Below are 26,033 nucleotides of genomic sequence, written 5' to 3' on the forward strand. Positions count from 1 at the left end.
TTACTCGGTTTATTTACTTTATTCATTCTGCTGATTTCAGACCCTCAGCAATTAAATTGAGTTCATAACACCAAGTTTCATAACGATAGGCCATGCGAATCTGAGCAACATTTGTCTTCCGGATATCGTTTCCAACAGGGCCTTCCTCCAGGTAGTTGTTGCCCAGGAACTTTGCTTTTTCCTGTAAGACAAAGGGAGGAGAATGTTCAGTCTCTCTTTTTCACGCTGGGATAGACAGTGATTGCCTGCTCCGCCACAGTCCTCATGTTACTCGTATACAAGGAAAAGCACTGACCCATTCATTGATTGCCTCAGCGCGCATGCTTCCTGAGAAATCAAAGGTAGAGAGGTGGCCAGAGAGAGAACTCAGCGGGGCAGCTGTGGGGACTCAGGTTAGATCCTCACAGGCTGGGACCCAACCAACGACCTATAACCCCAGTCTTTACTAGTCCCTATCCATGGCAACCGTGCGTGGTTTCCGCTTTCCCGCCCGTTTCCTTTAAGCCACTAACGTTCCATTGCTTAGACTGCTAGACCCAACACTCAGAAGGGCAGTCGGCCGCAATCAAGTCTACCTCATGAGAAATCCCACACTGCAGAACACTGTTCCTTGCCACTTCACACATGTCACAGGTGCTCAGCTTGAAGACTTGAGCGGCGATGGCGTACTCCTCCATCAGGGGCTCCTGTGGTATTTCCGTAAATGGGGAGAAGAGGTACATAAAGAGAATAAGGAAGTGCCTTGATTTGATGTTCAGTTTCTGGGTGGGGAGTGCTGGCTCAGCAAAACACACTTGCTCAAGCTTCCGCGTGTACCTTGGTGAAGTGGAATTGCATCGGGTCATCGGTTGACAGTGAGATCATCAGGCCCTTCTGGAGGAAATCTAAGAAAGGATTTTTTGCATATTCGAGAAACAGGCTGTTGTTACTTAACGGTGACATGGCGATGGGAATCTGGGCTAAGAAAAACAAGTACTGTAACACAGGACTCTGAAAAAAAAAAGCAAAAATAACAATAAGGATAGTGAAAAGAAAGAGACCTAAAAAATCCTACATTTGCCGGGTGGTGGTGGCACACGCCGTTAATCCCACAATTTAATCCAGGCAGAGGCAGGCAGATCTCTGTGAGTCAAAGGAAAGCCTGGTCTGTAGAGTGAGTTCCAGGACAGTCAGGAATACACAGAGAAATCCTGTCCTGAAAAACAAAAAAACAAACAAACCCCACGGTCAACCTTAAGCTTAAAGGTACCTTAGCCCTTTAAGTCTCCTAGGAAGTATTATTGTTTTTCAATGTAAATACTATCTAAGCAATTACAGCTCAAAAGTCACCCCAAAACCTGCTTCTTCTTCTTCTTTTTTTTTTTAGCTACACGAAAGTTATGACTATCACAACAGACATTTTAAAGCACGCTACAACAAGAAACCTGGCAAAAAGTAGCTGAAGGGAAGCCAACCGCCTCCAACTTTACCTGTGAGAGTTCAAAAATGGAAGTTGGGAGATGTGTGTTAAATCATCTCCAAGGGCAACTATCAAGGTAACCTTGAGAGAACCCCGTCTCAACGCTCATGGAATGAGCTACGTAAGCAACCCCCAAAATGCTTCAGGCTCAGTGATCTTCATTTCACAATAAGGGTGCTAAAGACTCAGAGCTGCAAAACTGAAGCTGTTCTTTTTTTCAACCTTGCAAAGTTGGATATCAGCCCAGAGGAAAGACAACAATGGCTGGAGGGAAACCAGGGGTTCCATACTCCCTGAACAGGAAAATGTCCTGCTCTCTTTGTGCCACAGGCTGGCTCTCCGAGGAGTTATGATCTTTCCCACCAATCTAGCATAGACCTCATCCCAAATTCCCTATCTCCCCCTCCCCCCACCCAAAGCTTGAGATCTGCTCTATCCCTCCTTACTCCTGCCACCTTGGACTTACTCCCATAACTGACTGGAACTTTTCAACCCTAAGAAGAAACTAAAAAGCATTCAGGTTATCAGGTGCCAACTGTTAGCTAGGAGGACAGGGGTGGGGTGCCTCCTTTTTATCCTTGATTCACTGATGAGTTCAAAATGCATCTCATACTGAAAATGGACCACAATGATTTACTTGTTACAGGCTCTAATAATAGAATCATTATTGCTATTAGAAAAGATCCCAAGATAGGCAGTTCTGGCACACATCTTGAATTCTAGCATTCAGAGAGGCAGAGGCATGCAGATTGCTGTGAGTTCGAGGCCAGCCTGGCCTACAGAGCAAGTTCCAGGACAGCCAGAGCTATACTGCTATCTCTACCTTGAAAATTCAAAAGAGGGCTAGAGAGATGACTCGGAGGTTAAGAGCACTGGTTGCTCTTCCATGGGTCCTGAGTTCAATTCCCAGTCACCCACATGATGGCTCACAACCATCTATAATGAGATCTGGTGCCCTCTTCTGGTCTGCTGGCACACATGCAGACAGAATACTGTATACATAATAAATAAATATTTTTTAAAAAGAAAGAAAAAATTCCTTTTTTAATCACTGCACTCAGGAGGCAGAGGCAGGTAGGTCTCTGTGGGCTCAAGGCCAGCCTGGTATACAGAGAGAGAGAGAGTTCTAAAGAGCTGTTACACAGAGAAACCCTGTCTTGAAAAACAAAACAAAGCAGAACAGAACAACAACAAAAAGATTCCAAGCCTGATGCAGTGATAGTCACCCATAATCCCAAATCCCAGCAATCAGAAGCAGAGGCAGGAAGAGTAGCATTTCAAGATCATCTTCAGCTACATAGCAAGTTCAAGTCCAGCTGGGGTACATGAGACCCTGTCTCAGAGAGAGAGAGAGAGAGAGAGAGAGAGAGAGAGAGAGAGAGAGAGCTGACCTCACCTTCTTTAAATTCAGGCCGTGAGAAATATTGTCTGCTATCATAAAGGCTGTCATCAGGTGCGTGAGCGCGCCAGCCTCCCCACAGTGAGGGCGGAACAGAAAGGTGTTCATGCCACGTTCCCTGTGCAAACAGAAGTGCTCTGAGAACCCTTGGTTCTGGGCAGAGAGTTTCAAGAAATTCCACTGGCAGAGTTAGCACTTGGGAAGGGAACAGTAACCACAGGTCCAGCAAAACACAACTGCAAATTCTCACTGTAATTCTTCTTAAGTGCAAATATTTTTTTTTAGATAATTTATTTAATTTTATGTGCATTAGTGTGAAGGCGTCAGATCCCTTGGAAATGGAGTTACAGACAGTTGTGAGTTGCCATGTGGGTGCTGGGAATTGAACCCAAGTCCTTTGGAAGAGCAGACGGTGCTCTTAACCACTGAGCCATCTCTCCAGCCACCAAATATTTTTTTTTTTTTAAAGAGGCAGCTGACAATATGGTGGGACGAGGAGGCAATGGAGACGCGAGTACCCACCCCACGCAGGAACGTCTTCAGTCTCAGTACATGCCTCCTCAGGTACCAGGCGCCTACACGGCACACAGACATACACGCAAGCAAAACACTCATACAGATAAAAATTTTTAAAAAGTCATAAATCTTAGAAAACAAACAAAATGTTGGTGGTGTGTGTTTGTGATCCCAGCATTCCTAAGGTGAGGAAGGAAGCCAGGAAGCCGAGGCGCGAATTTCCAGGAAACTCTCAAATCATCTAGTGCCTGGCGTGGCAGAAATAAGGGAGCAGTAACCCGGAAGAAGAGACCAAGTCCGAAAGCCGTCCTCTAACCTCCCCCAAGCGCTTCCTGGCACACCCCGCGCACACCAATGAAGAACCGCCGTCAGCAGCAGAAGCCTCTGCCCCATTTCTCCCGGGCTCACCTCCTCAGGCTGTTGAGCACCATGATGTTTGCATACATGTAGTAGGCGTAGTAAGTGTAAGACGGATTGTTTTCCATCGTCCACTCCTCAGGTTTGGGACTCTTGGAGGAAAACATGTGACCGCTGTGTTTGGATTCATCATCCACGCTGTCAAAGCCAGTGATCTGTGAGAAAAGTGCTGTGGGTTCAGTCCGGCAGAGGCTCTGCCCTCAGAGAGACCCCTCGGGCAGCCCCCAAGGGGAGGTCAATGTAAAGAGAGAAGCAGGGAGGATCAGCGATGGCCAGCAAGGGTAGCTGGCTCGTGAGGAGGAGTAAGAGCCCATAGGGTCATGCTTACGTGCTTGAGAAAGACACTGAGTTCTGGGTGAGCTTGGGGGTTGATGGTGGCCTCGAACACTGGCAGGAAAATATTCTCCAGCATCTTTCCAAAGTGTGGCAGGAAATTCTTGGACCGGAACACATCACTGAAGGCAAGAGGGAAGGGAACTTAGGAGAGGAAGGCAGAGAATCAAAAGTCATGTGCCAGGAGGACCTGGTGTGTTCATCCTACGCCCACTCTCAGAGGCTCTCCTTGAGTACACATGAAGGAGGAGTTTGGGTTATACTGGGCATAAGGCTGGGCACTGGACCACATACCCCAGATCTTCTACAAACTCTCTGTGGAAAGAAAACTCAACCTTTCCAACCCAGTCCAGTTCTAAGGACAGCAGTAACTGTGTTACGGGGAGCTCAGAGAGCAAACACATGCATGGTTATGAGACAGCACGCGGTGGTATCACCCCTCTGGGGCTGCAGATGGAGCTCAGTTGGTAGAGTGCTTGCCTAAAAACTGCACAAAGCCTTGGGGTTCAATCCTCCCCCCTCCCCCCGCAGAGACCCCACAAATCAGACCAGACAGAATGGTGGCACATGCCTGGATTTGGTAATTCCAGCACCAAAGTGTGTGTCTCTCTCTCACACACACATTTCGTCTGTAGTAACAATAAATTATACCCCTGCACATATGCCAGGAACTTTTCTAAATAGCTACATTAATCCTGGTAACAACACACGAGGTGCCATTTTTAGGTGTTCTGGGAGAACTGAACTCAGCTTCATGGTTGTGGAGCAAACACTCTATTGGCTGGGCCCTCTCCCCAGTACCAGTGAATGAAGCCTTGCAAGGCCATAGGGCACATAAGCAGGTTGCCAGAGAGTATGGAAGTTAGATAAAAGATCAGTGACACTGCGCATAGGAGAGACGCCATCCCTGCAGGCAGGGAGTAGGTTTCCTCAGCATCACTACTGATAAAACACTCTGATTATAAAGAACTTGGGCCCTCGTGGGTGAATCAGCCAGTGGTGGTGAAGATTCAGATATAAGACAACTATGATTGGGTTCTGATGTGGTGGTGAAATTCTGCAATCCCGGCATTCAAGAGAAACAGGTGCATTATGAGTTCAAGTCTAGCCTGGGCTATATAGTTAGACCCTGCCTCAAAACTAAAAATAAAGAGCCAGGTATGATGGTGACACAGGCCTTTACTCCCAGTACTTAGGAGGCAGAGGCAGGTAGATCTCAGTAAAGCCAGCCTGATCTACATAGTAAGTTCCTAGGCCAGCCAGGACTATATGCCAGGGATTCTGTACCATGAAATAAAGTTATATGCCGGTGCAGTGCTGACAAGCCTGGCAAAGAACGAACTGGACAGAGGTAGGCTCAGTGTGTGAGGTACACAGCTCCTACTCTGACAGACAAGACCAATGTGGTATGTACACTGCTCTTAACCCTAGCTTACTTCTTAGTCAGAGTAAGAACTAAGTATCCTCCCCAGGCAGAAAATACATCCTAGGTCCTTATTTTAGTTTGAAAACTAAACTGACTGGGTCTGGTGGTGCATAACTACAATTCCTGCATTCAAATGGCAGAGGCAGGAGGATTTCAAGTTTGAGGCTGGTCTGGGCTACATAGTAAGACCTTATCAGACAGAGAGAGAGGTGGGGGGAGGGAGAGAGAGGAGGGGACTGTTCTAGAGCTAGTTCCCTATGTAGCCCCTTCAGCAAAGCTGACTTTTATCTCAATGAGCTATAGAGGAGAACAGGCTTCAGAGCACACCCTCCTCCCCCAAATAAAGGGAGGAGGCAAATACATACTAGATCCTGGGGACTTGGATCATCCACGTCATGTTGGGACAATAGATGCGATTGCAGACAAACCAAGAGGAGAGTTTGCTCCACTCATCTGGACTGCGGCCATAGATGGACAAGCGGGGCTCTGCGTGCTGGTACTTGGCCTCCACCAGGTCTGCTCCCACCTCCTGCAAAGCCAAGAGAGGGGTCCAAGCACAAGAATTCCCACCAGTCCCCACAGAGGCCTAGACTGGTGGGATCTACGGAGAGGAGACGTGGAGATGTAAAAAGATCTCAGGGGGCAGAGGGGAATCTAGTGAGGACAAGGCCAGGGGAAGAGTCAGACAAGGCCAGGGGAAGAGTCAGACAAAGGATGACAAGAGAGCCCTGGGGCCTGTAAGACAAGTAGAGCTGTGTATACTCCCTAAGACACAAGCCCTGGCTGCACACGCCACCCTTGCTTCTTAAAGCACAGCATCACAAGGGATGCTCTGAGCTCTGCCCAAACCTCTGGCCCTTACCCCCTAACCCTATCTTCTCTACCCTAGAAACAGAGACATTTCCACAGAGAGATTTCCCTTCCCTTTCTCTCCTTCTCTCCCTTTCTATCTATCTCCCTTCCTTCTTTCCTTCCTTCCTTCCTTCCTTCCTTCCTGCCTTCCTGCCTTCCTGCCTTCCTGCCTTCCTGCCTTCCTGCCTTCCTGCCTTCCTGCCTTCCTGCCTTCCTGCCTTCCTGCCTTCCTGCCTTCCCTTCTCTCCTCCCCTATTCATGAACCACACAGAGTATTTTTTTTCCTCACCTTGATGATAGTGGCAAAATATTCCCCGTTAATGTAATTGTCTGTTTTTAGGTAGAGGTCCCGAAGCTCGCTTGCACCCACAGGATTGTATTTGTCGTTGAATTTATCAAAACGTTGGAACGTCTGGCGTCCCTGAATCGGGAAACAAGAGCAGAAGTTTTGATTATCAGAGCTTCCTGGAGGCGGAGTCCTAGGAAATGACGGAGCAGAACAGGGGGCTGATCGCAGGGTAAGAAGATGGGCTTGTCCAAGTTCAGTGTAAGTGGTAGCAGGAGAACCTCAAAACTCATTGGGGTGCTTTCAGTCATCACGGCAGCCAGGGTAGCTAAGAGGGCCATGCTAAGGGAGGGATGGCCTGGGACATTCGGGGTTCTGTGCCATCAGAGTGGGTAAAAAGAACATCTTCCCAACCTACAGCGTGAACATCCAGAGAGTCAACAGTCAGATCATATGGATGCATATTCAGTTTAGCAAAGAGCTCCTTTAGGGTCAGGTTCTTCTCTTTGGTGCTGTAGACTACTCTGTCAGCATCGATGTGGTAAGATTTCTTAATAAAGCGCAGGAGATGCTTCTGGTTCATGCAGGCGGCTGCGTGGATGTGCGTGTCCACCTATGTACGCATCCAGAGAAAGAGAAAGCAGCGATCAGCCTTCTTTATGCCACCGTTAGCGGCCACAGACCCTGCAGATCCCACTGGGGAAGGAGGAAGGGACAGAAAAGGATGTGAACTGATAGCTAATGGAGGTGGCCCGGCAGTAAAGACCCGTTTGTGTCCTCTATGCAATTAGCTTGCACAGGGTTATCTGGAAGCAGGGAAGATGTTTGCTTTTCTCAAACATCAGCACACCCAACATGCTTCCCATATTTGAAACGGAATTTGTGTGTGTATATATATATATATATATATATATATATATATATGCATATTTTATTTAACTTTATTTTACGTGCATTGGTGTGAGGGTGTCAGATTGTTGGAACTAGAGACAGGTGTGAGCTGCCACGTGGGTACTGGGAACTGAACCCAGGTCCTCTGGAAGACCAATTAGTGCCTTTAACTGCTGAGCCATTTCTCCAGCCCAAAAATGGATTTCTTAGGGATCATTCTCTACTCCATAAATACAATTAGAAGTAATGTAACTATCATAGCTTTTGCACCCAGAGAAGTTAAGATTGAAATTATAAAGTGTGTTGGCTTTACTGGCACATGCCTGTAATCCCAGCCAAATACCAGGCCTGGGAGGAGGGGGCAGGAGAACAGGAGTTTAAGGTCATATTCATCTATAGATTGAGTTTGAGGCCAGACTGAGCTACATGAGACTCTGCTTCAAAAACAAAACAAAACAAAAACCAACAAAACAAAACAAGAACTGTGGGGCCTGGGAGATCACTCAGCAGGTAAAGGGATTTCAGGCATGTATCACCATGGTGTGTGTGCGTGCGTGCGTGCGTTTATGTGTGTGTGACAGAGTTTCACTATGTAGATCATGCTGGCCTTGACTCATAGATATCCACTGCCTCTGCCTCCCCAGTACTGAGATCAAAGGTGGGCCATGACTCTTAGCTTATCATACCCAATTTATGAAATGAACATTAGCCAGACATGGTGTGTGGGGCTGAGGAGCTGTGGGACTGAGGGAAGCAGTCCCAGAGCAAGAGTGAGGCTCAGGAACAAGCAAACCCCGGAAGTTTAGTCCTGACATCAGCAGGAGTAGGCTCACTGGCCCCTGCCCCGAGCATGCCCTGCATGTCCCGGTATACAGGTAACGCTACACCCTCACCTTTGCCCCCCTCACCAGGTCGCATAGCCAGGTTAAACTTCCTCTCCCCTTAGAAGGTCAAGTCTGGCAGCACCTGGAATTCCTCCTTATGCAAATGAGGCATCACCAGCATCCCCCCCCACCCCGCCAATGATATACACTCACCCCCAAAGCTCCTATCCATCCCCCAAAGGTTTAAGTAGCCCTTTGTTCCCCCTTATACAAGTTGTCTCCGAAGAGTCTGTTCTCTTTTCACTCACAGCCTCCTCAAGTCTCTTCCAATCCCTGGCCATTTGGCCTTGATTCCCCTCTCAGGATCTAAGGTCACGATCATGACCTATTGCACCGTAACAGGCCAGGAAACCGAGCCTGAGCAGCAATGGTGCATGGCTGCACTCCCACTCAGGAGCACCACTGTGAGTTGGAAGGCAGCCTGGTGTAATATAATGAGTTCCAGGCTAGCCAGAGCTACCCAGTGACTATGTCTCAAAAATCAATAAGTAAAGTCAGGCAGTGGTGGTGCATGCCTTTAATGCCAGCACTTGGGGAGGCAGAGGCAGGCAGATCTCTGTGAGTTCAAGGCCAGCCAGATCTACAGAGTGAGTTCCAGGACAGCCAAGGCTACATAGAGAAACCCTGTCTTGAAACAACAACAATAAAACAAACAAACAAACAAAACAAAAACAAAAATAAACAAAACAAAACAGAAAATGAAATCACAAAACACACACACATAATAGCTAAGGCTTGAGAGAGGGTTAAGGATGCTAAGGATGCTAAGGGTGTTAAAGATGCTTACTGCTCTTGCAGAGGACCTAAACTCAGCTCCTAGCACCTACATCACAGCTGTAGAATATCTGCACTTGATGTCCACATCTCTCCCTTCTTCCTTGCTTTCTCCCACACTTACACACAACTTTAAATAAAATAAAAGCTTTTTATTTTAGAAAAATAAAATGTTTTCTAAAAATTAAATAAAAATATATTAATGATTGATTTTTGATAGACTAAGTATTTGCCCAAGATTTGACAGACAGTTAAGACCAGACTTCAGTCTGAACCGTGGCTCAGATATTTCCACTCCAGCTCCTATGAAATCATTTGCAAGGTCGGAACATATATTTGAAACGTTCCTAACTGGTTGGGTTTCACAGTCAACAGCTCATATGCCATCCACAATTTTTCTGTAACTCTATTGAGCAAACCTAGTCCTCAACCTTACAAATCAAAACACTGGAACTCAAAAACTATTTAATTCTTCACCCAAAGTTTGATAGTCAGGAAGCTGAAAGCAAAGAGTAGAAGATCTCCCAAGCTCAAAGCAGTGACTCTTAACAGTTTGGGGTGTATGTTTTTGTTTGTGACAGTTATGATTTCTTTCTGCAGTTCTGGGCCCCAAACGGAGGGCCTTGCACACCTCAAGTTGGGCAATCACTCTGCCACTTGGCTTCTTCTCAGTGGTGGCTCCTTCTTCTTCTTCTTCTTCTTCTTCTTCTTCTTCTTCTTCTTCTTCTTCTTCTTCTTCTTCCTCCTCCTCCTCCTCCTCCTCCTCCTTCTCCTCCTCCTCCTCCTCTTTCTCCTCCTCCTCCTCTTCCTTTTCCTCTTCTTCTTTTCTTCTTCCTCTTCTTCTTCTTAATTATACTTTTCCTATGTGGAGTGGTTTTTTTTGTTTTGTTTTGTATCTTGGGCAAACAACAGAATGGCACTTCAAATCTTCTAGATATAATCTCCCTGCCTTCACTAAAATCTATGCAGCCTGCAGAAGTTATAGGTTCATCTGTTAGGATTTTGGAGCAAAACCTGCTTCTGGGTTGCCTAGCAACTTATCGTGTTATCAGTGTTGATGGCCAGGTGGCCACACCTGGAAGGCGTGGTTACCTTGCCCCTTAATGGGACAACCTGACACATGGTCTCTCTCTCTCTTGGCCCTTCTTGGCCTTTCCTCTCTTGGTCTCTCTTCCTTCTCTCCCCTTTCTTTATTGGGGCACCCCCCTCTCTCTCTTTCCCCTTCTCTCTCCTTCTCTCTCTCTCTCTCTCTCTCTCTCTCTCTTTTCCCCATCATGTCCTGCTCTCCCTTCTCTCTGCCCTCTCTTCTCTCCCTCCCTCCATCTTCACCTAATAAACCTCTTTTATATATAAGATCTGTCGTACGCCTAATCGTGTTTATTTACTTTGTCCCGTATCCTTACATCGTCAGCAAACAGCATCTTGTCCTTCAGAAATCCCCGCTCAGTGTGTTTCCCTCTGAGCAGCTCTGAGCAGGATGCAGGCACCTACCTTCCTGCAGTTATAAAAGTCCCGGTGGGGGTTGTTCTTCAGCTCCTTCAACTCATCCATCTCATTCAGCATCTGATGCACCTGGAACTTGGAGGAGAGGAACTTCAGACGCCGGTGAGAGTAAGTCTTACTGTGGAGAGTAAACACACATGATCTAAAATCCCTCCAGATGTGTAGGGAAAACGATGACACTTCCAAAGCCTCCGGGACTCTTCTTACCCACAGGAGGAAGCAGTTGCAGTAACAAATACTATTTGTTCCTCCACAGTTAATTACACTAAAAGGTGCCCAGCTTACCATTAAAGTAATTTCCAATAAAATAATAATTAATAGAGACAGGACTTGGGAAGGTGTTAAAAAACCTGTGAGAACTGTGGAGGTCAAAGGTAAGGGTCCTGGTTACGGAGTCAGTAGACTTGGGCACCATCCCGACACACAGCTAATTACTGGCTCCCTTAACTCTCAGCTGCTTCAGCTCCTTAAACTCTAATTCTAGTATCTTAGTGTAGGCTGAGGACCTGGAGAGATGGCCAGGCCAGGCCTTTGGCCTCCATGAGTACTATACGCAGATGAACATGTCCACAAACAAACACTTGCATGTCCATGTAATTAAAAAAAAAAAAAGAAGCTGGGTGGTGGTGGTGCACACTTTTAGTTCCAATACTCAGGAGGCAGAGGCAGAAGGATCTCTGAATTTGAGGCCAGTCTGGTCTATGGAGCAAGTTCAAGGACAACCAGAGCTACACAAAGAAACCCTGTCACAAAATACTACTACTACTAATAATAATAATAATATAGAGATATAACTATAATAATAATATAAAGAAAAAAGTATATCAGAGTAGGGCTGTATCTCAGTTGACAGAGTGCCTGCCTAGCATGCAAGAAGTCCTATGTTCGATCCCCAGCACTATACGAACTGTGAGTGATAGTGTAAGCCTGCATTCCCAGCCCTTGGGAGGTAGGAGCAGGAGGATAGAAGTTCAAGGTCAGCCAGGACTACATAGCAAGTTTGGTGTTAGCCTGGGTCACTTGAGACACCTCAAATAAATGAACAGTTTGGTGATAGAGATAGAAAGATAGATGATAGAGATAGAGAGATAGATGATAGAGATAGATGATAGATATAGGTAGATAGATGATAGAGATAGATAGATAATAGACATAGATAGATGATAGAGATAGAGAGATAGATGATAGAGATAGATGATAGATATAGGTAGATAGATGATAGAGATAGATAGATAGATAGATAATAGACATAGATAGATGATAGAGATAGCTAGAAAGATAGATGATAGAGATAGAGAGATAGATGATAGAGATAGATAATAGATTGATAAATGATAAATAGGTAGATGGAGAGATAGATTGATTGATTGATGGATTGATTGATTGATTGATTGATGACAGTCAGATGCATGAATAGTGCTCCATAAGGAATAAAGGAGTTGAACACAGTCCTTGAACATAGTGAGCATGCAATAAGCATTCTTACAATCAGCAGCAGCCAGAGTTTAGATCTCAGTAAACACTTACACGGGCCCTTGTGCAATTAGAGCAAGCAAAAAATTCATGTCATCCAGGAAGTCCTCCAGGTCTGGGTAGTGACAGGGCTTAGGCTCATCCCTGCTGGCTGCTGCTTCATCAGGGTAGATGTAAACGACACCACCCTTCATCTTGGCGCGGTAGCCCAAGTTTGCAGGAAGGTCCTCTGTGCGAAAGGGGTCTTCTCCCTTCTTCGGAGGAGGGGTAAAGACTTTTTCAATAAAACACAGAGCAATAGATCAGCACATAGGATGAATGACCATGTAAAAATAACCCACACAATTATTTCAACATCTTGTCAGTTTGTCATCTCAAGCTTTGTTAGTTATAATTATCCAACTTTATTTAATTTGTCCTTTTTTTTTTTTTTTTTTTTTAAGGCAGGGTCTCATGATGTATCCCCGGCTGTCCTGGAACTTGCTATGTACACCACATTGGCCTCAAACTCTTAGAAATCCTCCTACCTCTGCCTCCTGAGTGCTGGAACTAAAATCGTGCACCATCACATCTAGCTTAATTTGTTCTTTAAATAAAGCTTATTTTCCCACTGATTTCCCCAAAGTAACTAAATGGGTAATATAAAAATAAAAAGAGAGGGGGCTGGAGAGATGGCTCAGGGGTTAAGAGCACTGACTGTTCTTCCAGAGGACCCGGGTTTGATTCCCAGCCACCCACAAGGCAGCTCAAAACTGCCTGTAACTACAGTTTCAGAAGATCTGACACAGACATGAATTCAGGCAAAACACTAATGCACATAAAAGCAAAATAAATAAATTAATAATAATAATAATAATAATAAACAAAAAACAGCCTCACGCCGGACACTTTCAGTGCAAGTACCCCAAATTCGATGAGGCGCTCAAGAGACAGAGCAGGTGGAGCTCTGTGAGTTCCAGAGCAGCCTGGTCTACAGGGTGAGTTCCAGGATAGCCAGCCGGAAGAAGAAGGAGAAGGAGGAGGAGGAACAGGAGGAAGAAAGAAAAAAAAGGAGAAATAACCCATAGTACTTGGGCTGTACCCTGAAGGCTTAGGCTAACTCTAGATGTGTGGCCACAGGGTGAATTGGCAAGGAGAAAGGCAATCCAGGGATGTGGCAAAGCCTAGAGACAGAACTAATTCAGCAAAGTGCTGAACTAGAGGGAGATCTGGAAAGGCTCGACTAAGGAGGAGATGCTAGCCTGTAATGCCTGAACTTAAGAGGAGAAGAGAGGAGGATCAAAGAGTTCAAGGGCATCCTCAGCTACAGAGCAGGTTTGGAGGCCAACCTGGGTAACTTGAGATCCTGTTGCAAGCAAACACTGTATCTGTAACAAAGACTAAGGAGAGTGCAGGAGAGGTTGTCAGTTTAGAAATGTGTTTAGTGAATGAGTAGGAACCTGAATGGCTGAAATGCCCTTTAATGGAGGCAGGTGATTCTGACTGGTTCTGTAGGGTTCAAGCTGGAAAAGGTTTTTATCAGGAAAATAACATGCTTGGGTCTGTGTTATAATAACCAGCCTAGAAGGGAGGACGAAACGAAAGAGGGTGTGCCTGAATCGTAACAACCACTGAAACAAGGAAATACACAGGTCTGTCTTGGGTTTTCCGAGGTGCTGAAGAGAGGAGTTGTAAGGGCTGAATCAAGTGATTGACATGTTGGGGCCGATGACAACTATGATACTTAAGGTGGCGGCGCTGATAATCTCAGACCACACGTTAAAGTTCCTGTTTAGGTAGGCCCAAAGCGATGCTCCTCACTCGCAGGAGAGGATGGATTACCTGGATAGAAGGTCTCGTTTGCTACCAAGGCCTCACCGTCGATGTTCCTCAGGTACTTGGAGGGGGTCTTGGGGAACCTCTGGAACGACTTCTGCATGTATTTCTCCCGTATACACAACGCCCGGTAGAGGCCTTTACAAACCACCTCAAAGTCTTCAACTGTTACCTGCCGGGAAAGTGCAAGCTCTGAGTGTGTGAGAGCCTGGGAGGCAGACAGGCTGGTTCCTCACGCTCCTGCCTTCCTGTGCTCTGTGGCTTCTGCTGAGCCTCGCCTCATCTGCCTGCCTGGGGGTTCCTACTGGGCTGGGACTCAGGGGCTCTCTGCAGGAGAGATTCCTGGACTTCATGCTTTTTCTGTTTCTTCTTCCTTCCTTTTTTTTTTTTTTTTCTTTCTTCTTTTTTCTTTTTGAGACAGGGTTTCTCTGTGTGATAGCCCTGGACTCACTTTGCAGTCTAGACTGGCTGTGTACAAGGAAGACACAGTATCTGCTCTATCACTCCTATTCCCTTGAGAGAGCATCTCTCTCTGAACCTAGAGCTAAGTTGGTAGATAATAGGACCCAGAGACTCTCCTGCCTCGGCTGCCCATAACACTGGGGTTCCAGGCAAGGGTGGTCATGTACAGCTTTCTACACGGGTGCTAGGGACTTGAACTCAGTTTCTTCCTGCTTTCACTTTAAGTGATCTTACTCACTGAGCCACTCCCAAAGCCCTATGATTTCTTTTGCTTGTTTTGTTTTGAGACAGGGTTTCTCTGTATAGCCCTGGCTGGCCTGGAACTCACTCCGTAGATCAGGCTGTCCTCAGGCTCACAAAAATCTGCCTGCCTCTGTTCCTCAAGAGCTGGGCGTGTGCTACCGTCGGCTGGTTAGAAGACCCCCCCTCCTTTTAACATTGTAAATGTGTTCTTCCTTTCAGGTTACATTTGCACATTGAAAGTGCACACTTCTGAAACTGGGTGTGAGGCTGAGGCTGGAGGATCACTGAAACTCAAGGCCAGCCTGATCTACATAGGCATTCCATGACAGCCAGCAATATATATCAGAGTCTCTGTCTCAAAACAAGAACAAAAAGCTAATAAAATAAAACATGAACTTCTGAGCTCAAAATATATTGACTAGCGCTCGGCAGTTGTTGAGTCAGGGTTTCTCTTTGTCTCTATGGCTGAGGCTTCACCTCCAACTCTCTATCCATTTGTCTTAGAGACAAGATGTCACGCAGCCAAGGATGGCCCTGAACTCCCCCTATTTCCACCACCCAGCTGCTGGGGTTATAGTTCTGAGACAACATGCCTAGCTTTAAAAAAGAAAAAAGGTTTTGAGACAGTGTCTCACTTTGTAGCCCTGGCTGACCTGTAACCCCTCTGTAGCCCAGGTTGGCCTCAAATTCGTGTTCCATATTTCCAAGTCCTAGAACTTAGGCTTCACCGTGCCCAGTTTCTTTTGGATAGTCTTAGAGAATTTTATCTCTATCTAAAAAGAGAGAGCCTCTAGAATAAAACTTGGTTTGAGCTGAAGGAAATTCCCTGCCTCACCTCCAAGGGACTGTATTATCAGACCCCAAAGACCTTCTCTCCGGGTGTAGCAGAAGCATGATCCCAAAGGTCAGAGCTGCAGACGACAAATCCTGACCAGTGAGTCTATTTTGAGAGCTCACTTGGAGTTCTATCGCGGGAACGCAGCTGCTGGGATTCCCTTGACTGAAGGGGGCGCCTCCTTTTCCACTGAGTGTGCAATTTAGGGAATGATACGCACATATCAAGCTGGGGAGGAAGGAGACACCCACCCAGCCAGCCAGATCTGTGATTGAACCCTGGCAATCAGCCGGGTGGCCTACGTCACAGCCAGACAGCTCACATTCAGTGAGTCTATTTTGAAAGATAGATGCCAGCTTCAAGCCCAAAGAACCTGCGTCAAGTGCTGGGTCTGGGGGTCAGCTTCCAATGACTCCTGATCTACTGCCTGCGTGCAGTGGACTGTCAGCTCCGCATAGGCGAGCGCGGGCTCCCCCGCCCAGCCCTCAGCACCTTAGCATTCAAGGCCTAGCTGCTCAACAAGGGCCAACTAAACAGAGACAGTTGCTTACCAGGCCTGGAAACTGCAGCCCTGAGACGCCCCTCCCCATCTCTGGGTTTAAACCTCAAGGATGCTCCTGTTGGCTACGGCCAAGGGGAACTTAGTCACAGTCTGATGCTAAGTGAAGCCACCAGACCCCAGGCCCAGGTTTCAAGTGTGAGGTCACTCTTCCCAGACTTCTGTACATCTTTCCTTCTGTTTCTGTTCTCACATCTGCCAAGCACACAGATGTCAAAGCCCTTTGAAGTCTGGAGTTTTCCAAATTGTGTTTCTTGTGTCTTTACCATTTCCTTAAACATTTCCTGTCAGTTCCTTAATGTCCGAACCTCCCTTTTGCCCAGCACCCTGGTTACCATACTGAAAAAAATAAACAAGAATGACTTGCATTTCAGCGCCCTGAGTCCTGTGAGTATCTCAGGCCTTACCCTGCCCGGGTCAGTTACATGAGAAGGGGGCTCAGTTGGCACTAAATCTATATTTGGAGCGGAGACTGAGGGCTCAATAGCAGTTTCGGCAATGTGATGCTGATACCGCAAGTCCCAGGAGCAGAGATTTATTAATTGGCCAACTGCTGGGATAAGACAAGCAGGACAAATTGTTAGTAACATGAGTTCAGTATCCCTGTGACTTGCGAGAATCCACTCCAAGCACCATCTGCTGTGTAAGCAACTGCAGGGAGCCCAGAGACTTTAGATGGTCTAAAGATAATGGCCTCACAGGAATTTTCTTTCTAAATTTCTTTCGTCGCTGGGCGTGGCGGCACATGCCTTTGGTCCCAGCACTAGGGAGGCAGAACCAGGCGTGTGAGTTCAAGGCCAGCCTGGTCTACCACGCAAGTTCCAGGACAGCCAGGCTACACACAGAGAAACCCTGTCTCAAAAATCAAAACAAAAAGAAACAAATTATTATGTGTGAATGTTTTGCATGAACTCGTGTGTGTGTGTGTGTGTGTACACCACAGTCTGGCCCATAGAGGTCAAAAGAACCTTAGAACCAGAGTTCCAGACAGTTGTGAGCCACTATATGGGTGTCGGGAATTGAACCCAGGTCCTCTGCCAGAGCAATAAGCACTCCTAACTGCTGAGTCATTCCTCCAGCACCCCTGTATTAGATTTTCCTTTGTTTGTTTGTTTTGTGTGCTATGGTGCACACATGGAAATCAGAGAGTTGGTCTCTCCTTCCACCGTGTGGGGCCTGGGGATCAAACTCAGGTTTCTAGCCCAAGTGGCAAGCAACTTTAGCTGCCCTGCTACCCTTCAGTGCCCCTCACCCCTCACCCCTCACCCCTCACCCCTCACATCTGTTCCTACTTTAGGATGCAGTCAGCAAGAAAAAAAAAAGTGCTCTTCCTCAAAGTGCTCTTCCTCTCTTTGGTCCTTTTGTGGAATGATAGAGCAACACAAAACTGTGACATTCAACATTAGTTCTGAAACACAGAGAGAGCGTGGCAAGGGAGGTGAGCAACATCTGCCTTCACAGGAAAGGAAAACAGCATGGAGCTACAGGTGTCTGGCTGTTCTGACCTCTGCTGGCAAACACAACTCACCCCAGAAGCGTAGTCTCCAGTGATCTGCACCCTCTGGAAATCAGGCACACTCTCGTAGGTCGGGGATGAAGAAATAAATTCTTCGATGTGGGACAGTTTGGTGGAAGATGTTTCACTTTGTGGAATGGACAAATTAACAGTCTTCCGTCCTTGGAAGCGCCTTTTTCTGGGTGTGAAATTAACAAATAAAAGGAATTAGCTTTGTCTTTCTCAGGAGTTCCATTGCCATAGATGGATTTTCACTATGCTGATTTATTTTGAGGACAAAAATGGTAAAAATTAAAATATGAATTAGATAGCCTGGTGGTGGTGGTGCATGCCTTTAACCATAGCCCTCAAGGAGACAAAGGCAGAAGTATTTGAGTTCAAAGCCAGCCCAGTCTATAGAGTGAGTCCCAAGATAGCCAAGGCTACACAGAGAAACCGTGTTTTGAAACAAAACAACAACAAAAGGAACTGGGTGTCAGAAACAAGATACCACCATAATGGGTGAAGAAAGCACCCAGCAAAGATGGCAGCTTCTTTGAGAACAGGGGACCCGAGGGAATATATTAGAAGACCTTCAACGTGACACCCTTCTTCCCAAATGGTCCAGGTTGAATAGAAGAGGCAACCTAGCCATTACAGTGAACACGGGTGATGGCAGTTGTATCCTGCATCGTTTTATTCATGTTCCTTAATTCTGTGAGCCTCCATCTCCCTCCTAGTACAGTATCACAGCTTAGTACTGTCCTGTTATGGTTCACATCTGAAACCCCTTCCATGTGTGCTGAAGGCTTGCTCACCAGTTTATGGCATCATTGGAGGGGTGAGGTTGCCCAGCAGGTGCATGTTCTTGAGATCCTGAGACCCTCCTCACTCCCGCTCCTTCCTCCCCTTCCTTTCCCCTCCCCCTCCTCCTTCTTCTGCCTGCCATAAAACGATCAGCTTGGCTCCATCATGAAATCCCTTCCATCATGTCCCCTGTCACCACAGGCCCAAAGCAACAGGGTCAACTGACTACGGACTAGAAACTCTGAAACTCTGAGCCCACATAAACCTTCCTTCCTTTAAGTCCATCTGTTTTGGGAATTTGTCACAACGATGACAAGCTAACACAGCTAGCTAAGTTATAGGATTTCTGTGAGATTTAATATATATATAATGCCTTGTACAGTATTAGAAACTCTATTGATAGTGGTGTTTTCTTTCTTTTTTGTTGGGTTTGTTTTGTTTGTTTGTATCTGGGTTTTGTTTTGTTTGTTGTTTGTTTCCAGACAGGGTTTTTCTGCATAGCCACAGCTGTCCTGGAACTCACTCTGTAGTCCAGGCTGGCCTCAAACTCACAGAGATCCACCTGCCTCTGACTCCTGAGTGCTGAGATTAAAAGCATGTGCTATCACTCCTGGCTGATACTGTTTTCTTATATGGAAAAAAAAAAAAAATTTTTTTTTTTTCTTAGTTTCTGCTTTGAAGGGACACAAGCTCTGGGTGAAGACATTCAGAGGATCCCAAAAGAGACAACTTATTGTTCTTCCTTGTAATGTATAAAACCAAGAAAAAGACAGTAAGACGAGGCCAACAAGATGGGGAAGGCTGAGCGCTTTGAGGACTGTGTGGTAAAGAGCTACAGGCAGTGAAATTTAAAAAATTTTTTTTTTCTTCATGAACTATCTCCGCTAACTCCTGGGCGAAGGGTGGTGTGCACACGACAGGTGTGGTATGGCTGGGGTTGAAAAAAGATTCCTCCAAGGCCAAGGTGCCCTCAGACTGACTGGAGAGGGATTCACATCAGAGAATAACACCGCCGTTGACTAGGGGACATGCCTGAAGATGAAGGCATTTGAGTCCCAGTCCACATGCCAGCTATGTCTATGTTGAGAGTGTTTACTGCAGCTGTCAGCCCAATTTGGAGGCTCTATCCCTCTTCCTGGGGTAAATAGAAAGGCTTTATTTAGCTTAAGATGGAGATGAAGGTAGGAGGCCCACAGCTTTCTGCTTTTCCTGTCACTGGTGTCTCACTCAAACATACACAATGAGAAGGAAAAGAACCTGGAACCCCGGCAGAGGTCTCCCTTTCAGCATGGCCGGCACTCAGAGGGCTCATTGAAAGTTCATTCAGGACCTGCTATTTCTCCCAAGGTGCCCCACTTACCGCCTGCCATCCATGGACAAGGACAGGTTCTCCATGTGGAAAATGTGTGCCTGCATCTCGTGGTGGGAAATTGGGCAGATCTCATCCACATCGAAGGGGGAGATCTCGTGCCGACCTCCCTCATCTTTGACTTCAGAGGCAAACACCTTCTCAGCAAAGCTACGCATTGCATCATCAATATCTAGAAGAGGTTGTTCACATATTAGTTGACTCCCTTGTCCAGATGACACCCAGGAGTTTCTGCGCCTCTAGGTATCAGGCACAAGGATTAGGATAATGTGTGTTGGCTTCATGGCTTCCCTGATCTCCAGCCAGAGCTCCAGGCGTGCTCTCACATTGGTGGAGTTCTGTGTACGGGGCACACTTCTGGTGGGCCCCAAAGACACAGCTAGACTCTCACAGGACAAACTTGTAATGTAACATTACTTGTTCTCAGCTAAGATTGATTTCATAGTCATCATACAACACAATCCTTTCCATTGGATTGTCTGGGTCTTCCTGGTGGTTTTGAAGACACTATAGAAAGGACTATCATTGGAAAATCAGCAGATATAGGAAATCAATGTGGCCTCTAGGACACTTCTTAGGAAAGTTTCTTTCACACAGCAACCTCCGGTTTTGGTTTGTTTGTTTGTTAACCTGACAACTGTGTATGTTGTTATGTGGTGAAAGGGAGCTGCCAAGACTTAGTTCTGGGGCTGGAGAGATGGCTCAGAGGTTAGGAGCACTGGCTGCTCTTTCAGAGGTCCTGAGTTCAATTTCCAGCAACCACATGGTGGCTCACAACCATCTCTAATGAGATCTGGTGCTCTCTTCTGGTGTGTAGGTGTACATGCAGGCAGAACACTGTATATAATAAATAAAGAAATCTTTAAAAAAATCACAAAACAACAACAACAACAACAACAAAACAACTTAGTTCCATGTGGTGGAAGTCCATGTATTGTGTGACCCTTAGAAAGCCAACCTACTGTTATGCCTTGAGTTTCTCATTCTATTCTGTCTTTGTGTGTGTGTATGTGTGTGTGTGTCTGTGTGTGAGAGAGAGAAAGAGACAGTGAGACAGAGGCAGAGCAACAGAGAAATGAAGAGTGTGTCTTGGGTGTTAATTTTCTCCTTCCACCATGTGGGTGGGTTCCAGGGACTGGATTCTGCCCAAGTTTTCCCATTCTTATTTTGTATTTATTTACTTACTTACTTATTTGAGAAAGGGTCTCTCTATGCAACAGAGCCTTGTCTATCCTAGATTCACTTTATAGATCAGGCTGTGCTCAAACTCACAGAGATCTGCCTGCCTCTGCCTCCTGAATGCTGGGATTAAAGGCATGTGCCACCAGGCCTGGTCTACTTTTCCCAATCTTTCATTCTTTCTTCCTTCCTTCCTTCCTTCTTCTTTCTTTCTTTCTTTCTTTCTTTCTTTCTTTCTTTCTTTCTTTCTTTCTTTCTTTCTTTCTTTCTTTCTTTCTTTCTTTCTCAAAAGTAGTTAGCTAGGCAAGTCATGCTTTCTGAGCCTTTCTCTTTTTATCAATTAGCCAATCACTTTTTTTTTTTTTAATTTTAAGTCATTGGGCTGTCTCTGACATGAACTCAGTGGCTGGCTCTTTGATCACCTCCCCCTGAGGTGGGGGTGCAGCCTTACCAGGCCAAGACAATGCACACAGTCCTGATGAGACCTGATAGGCTAGGGTCAGAGACCTGATAGGCTAGGGTCAGATGGAAGGAGAGGAGGACCTCGCCTATCAGTGGACTGGGAAAGGACATGGGAGGAGAATAGAAAAGGAGGGTGTGAGTGGGAGGGGACAAGGGAGAGGGCTACAGCTGGGATACAAAGTGAATAAATTGTAATAAATAAAAAAACTTAAATCATATGCATTAGTGTGGATGTGTCAGATCCCTTGAAATTGGTGTTACAGACAGTTGTGAGCTGCCACATGGGTGCTGGGAATTGAACCTGGGTCCTTTGGACGAGCAGACCACTGAGCCATCTCTTCAGGCCCCTACTTTTCCCATTCTTAAAAATGAAACAAGGGTGACCTCTACTAGCCTGGCAGCGAATAGTCCCCAAACCTTCAAGATGGAAGACCTGGTTTCATCACATGGGGTAGTAGTGATGGCCATCAATTGTCTATTTTTTTGTTGCATTCCACTGTCTTCTCCACATGCCCAGCTCACACCTCACACCTGCAACACTTCTAAGAACCTTTTGGTACTTCCAGAAAGAAGCTGGTGAGCAGTAATGAGAACAGCAAACAGCTAGCTCCATGGGGCGAAACAGAAGTGGAAACTTGCCATAGAGATGACAGAGCAAACTACACAGAGAGGACGACCGTCTGTGCCAGTGTCTATGCAGGCCCTGAAAAGGTGGTCATTTTCAGTCACGTGTAGTGGTATGATGAGTTCCACAAGCCCTGAACTTAACAACTCCCTCACTTCCCCTCTGTTTCAGTTTCCTTTCGCGGTAAGTGGAGGCGCTAGTGCCAACCCAACCTCACTCGCAGGGCTGTTGTCACATAATGAGATAATGTGTGTGGAAAGCCTTCAAGAAAAACAAAGTGTCAGATTAAATTTGAATGAGTTGATTCGGCACCGGTCGGGCAAGCACACAGCTTTGGGCCATTAAGGGTGATAAGTAGCTATGATGGAATGGGATGAAGCATCCAATAGAAATGATAGCAGGTGACTGGTAACTTCACTAACGCTGTCAGGTGAGCTAGTTTAAAATCCCGGCTGCTGGTGGCAGAGCTAACAGGAAAGACCCTGTTACCTGAACCCTGAGCGCTCGTTTGCCTTGTCAAACCCCAACAACTCCGGAAACTGAGAAGCATGCTTGGATGCAATTAGTAGTTCCTCAGCAGGCTCGACCGTCCACAAAGAAGCGAATGGAACACTAAGTAGATGGAAGCGACGGCTGAGAAGGCCTTCCCAGCTCAGCACCAGCTGAGCCCTAGAAGGAGTACTATTCCTCCCAGAGTATCACAGGCATCTCGAGGATGGGTGGCGGGCAGAAGTTAGAAGACGCTTCATGCACTAGGAAGGGCAAATGGAGATAGGTCAGTCGGTTATGATGATGAGAATGAGGGTAACAATGCCATGGCTTGTTTCTGTGGCAGCACACGGGCTCAGGAAGGATGGTATGGAATTGATGTCAGAGACTAAATCCCATCTGGTGACATCCCGGCTCTTCCAGAACAACCATTTTATTATTATTTTTTTTTTTTTAAAAATCTGGGACTGTTTATATCCATTTGTCTCACATATATATTTTTAAAGTATAGCTTTTACTAAGGTTGCATCTCTCTAAGCCACTATCTACGGTTGAAAGTAGATGTTATATTCTCAAGTAGCTTACATGATGACCCAAAATGATATGGTTGATATTTGGTTCCACAGAATTAGATAGCTGTTTTGACTCCATGCAAGCACAGCTGAAATTTGATCTCTAATTCCAGAGCTCTGCCTTTCTAACGACTTCAGGGCATGGCGGGACTGCGGGTAGGAAAAAGTGGAGCTAGGATTTTAAAAGTAAGTAGATAAGCTGGGATGACATCACAAACTCAGGAAGGAGAAATAATCTCAGGCGTGTGTAGATAATTGCTGAACCTTTCTTAGTTGCTCGAGATCATGGGGCATCTGAGGCGTGGTGTCTAGGAGGCAGGACATCTATCCCAGGACAGATAGAAAAAGGAAAGGTAAAACAGGGCACTGGAGTAAGGCGCGAAAGGGCATCTGTGGCATCTGGGTGGCCATGGGCAAACCACAGTCACCAGGAGCCTCATGGTTCATCATCATAAAAGGAGAATGTAAATAACAAGTCATCCTCGGAATGCTGCTGTGGTGCTCTCGCTAACACGGGCTGACTGACGCTAGACGTAAACGGCTCTTGAGAAAAAGATCACCATGCTTGCTTCCACAGCCAGCAGCTCTGGAAAACTAGGCTATTTCCCAGCAGCATTTACTCAGTTGTAGGGAAGGCCAGCTTGCAGGCTCCCACCTCCCACATCTCATCTTACAGAGGAACTTGGAGGCAGAACTATGCTAGTCAGCAAAAGAATGGTAGAAGTTTAGAGAGGGCAGAACACACTTCTAAAGCTAGTTTATCTAAAATCATATTTTATCTGGCCAAAAAATTCACAACAAAAACTTTTTTTTGCACTAGAGTTGAGGATCATTTCAGGCAAGGTTTAGTACATGACTGTTGACTAATCTGTATGTATTATTTCCAAACAGCAAACAAATGACTTGGGAGGGAGCCTTTATTTGCTTGTGCAATTTATTGTTGTATTTTGAGACAGGATCTCTCCACATGGTCCAGGCTCGCCTTGAACTCTCCATCCTCCTGCCTCAGTCTCCTCAGTGCTGAGATTACAGGCATTCACCGCCATGGCGAGCTCATGTTTCCTTTGAGGGAGAAACCTCGTTTGTATTTTGTTTTTAGCTTGTGTGTTTTGGAAATCCAGGAAAGCCAGGAAGGTTGTTTGCTACCTATAGTTATTACTAATTGTTACTGGCTGTTAGTGGCTCTGTTTGTAAACGCTGCTGAGAAATAAGCCCCTTTGTAAGTTAAGGAACACTGTCGCTTCCTTTACAGATACTTGCAAATGGCAGAAAAAAAAATAGCCCAAGATACTCACGTTTTCCTTGACCTGTGTGAGGTAAAACAGACAAGACACAGCATATGAACAACTCTGAGTATTTGTTGTGACCCGGAGCCCAGGCTTTGGAAGAACAGCGTGTAGGCTGCCACAGGAAGCGTGGGCTGTGCTAACTCATGTTCTCTCACACTATGCACTGCCCAGGGACATCATGGGACATGTCACTATATGCTTTCATCCCCATCAGATATCTTTAAGCGCCTATCAGTACTCTTTAAAAAGTACTTCTTTGCAAGGCTGTGGTGCTGGGGGTTGAGCCCGGGCCTTCTGTGTGCTAATGGCAAGCTCACACCCCACTACTGAGCCACACGGCCAGCCCCCAAAGGTACTTTTTTGTAAGATGGAAATGTAAAAGGAAACAAAATAAAGGAATTGGATGAAGGGGGCAATGCTTGGAGTAGGCAAACAGAACTGGCTTATTTGGTAGCACCTGACAAGTCCCACTGATCCACCGCTTCTGAGACCCAGTAACATGGAAATACCCTTTATACCCAGAGAAAGCTTCAGGTGCAAGTAAGTGTGAGGACATTTATGCATATAAAATATGGTTTAAAAAAAAAAAACCCAGGTGATTAACTAAGAGCACTGGAATATCATACAGCCATTTCAAATGGTTTTAGGAAGCATACATGGTAGTGACGTAACAGTCACATTATAACGTTAAGCTACAGCATGATCCTGCCCAAAAGGCTACACAATTACAGGGGTGTGTACACAATTACACAAATCGGCCTGTGTCCTTAAAAGCATCTTTCCTTTTGCATAGCTCCCAGACGGAAAAGCTGAGCTCTGAACTGTTGAGTGCATCCCAGAACGACGAGACAAAGACTCTTTAAGTTGCTATTCTCTAGTTTTCCTACTTGAGTGTTTACTACTTTAACTTTCCGTGTAATTGTTCTTTTTATTTCACACATCTGGCTTTTTGTAGTGAAACATGCATACAGTTGATTTCTTTTTAAAAGCCCTTCTGAGTGCAAGTATGGACTGTGAGGCGCCAGAACAGTCTGGGCTGAAGTTTCTCCCGTGCTCTAGCATAGTGCAGATAGCCCTTCTTGGGCTGTGAAAGCGCAGCTTCTACTCAGAGCAGCCGGAGAGATGGCTCACTTTCCTGAGGGTCTCAAACACATAGTTTGAAAAAATAACCCTCCTCCCACAACTAGAAAGAAAGCAAGAACTTGAAAATGCTTCGCTTCTCTCTGACGCGTACACCTGAAGCTATTATGAACCCTAAATAAAGGATTCCTGAAGCTGACATGGTAGTTAGAGGAATGGTTGCATATGGGAAAAAAAGTCCCTGAGTCCCTCAAATACTTGGTGCACACCTACCTTTAAGTTTGAATAGAGGCATTGTGGCTGGGATCCTGGCTTCTAGGATAGCACAGCGGAGGAAGGAGAGTGTGGGGATGGCTGACTGACTCTTCGAAATACCAGGACACTCATTTTATTATTTTGTTTTGCCCCCTGTAACCTGACCCTTCCCTGCTAAAAAGAGAGATGAGCTTCAGACCTATTTATAGCTTTAGGCAATGACAGTGAGAAACAGGTGAAGCCTAAAGTCTTTATCTTGGGATTTAAAAAAAGGTAAAGATAGT

At 46.0% G+C, this 26,033-nt stretch overlaps 1 protein-coding gene across 1 annotated transcript; it reads right to left on the minus strand.

Moving 5' to 3' along the window:
* Positions 1–25,881, minus strand: Ampd1 (adenosine monophosphate deaminase 1). Its single transcript, XM_060393291.1, is given in 17 exon segments — positions 1–181; positions 576–686; positions 817–990; positions 2,856–2,976; positions 3,783–3,946; positions 4,120–4,246; positions 5,916–6,079; positions 6,692–6,823; positions 7,107–7,301; positions 10,729–10,858; positions 12,268–12,487; positions 14,035–14,200; positions 17,656–17,821; positions 19,790–19,970; positions 23,390–23,401; positions 25,768–25,824; positions 25,827–25,881. Coding segments are annotated over 17 exon segments (2,334 nt in total). The 3' UTR covers positions 1–22.
* Positions 25,882–26,033: the final 152 nt, after the last annotated feature.

Source organism: Meriones unguiculatus, chromosome 10 (genome assembly GCF_030254825.1).
Source record: "Meriones unguiculatus strain TT.TT164.6M chromosome 10, Bangor_MerUng_6.1, whole genome shotgun sequence".
Taxonomy (NCBI): Eukaryota; Metazoa; Chordata; class Mammalia; order Rodentia; family Muridae; genus Meriones; species Meriones unguiculatus.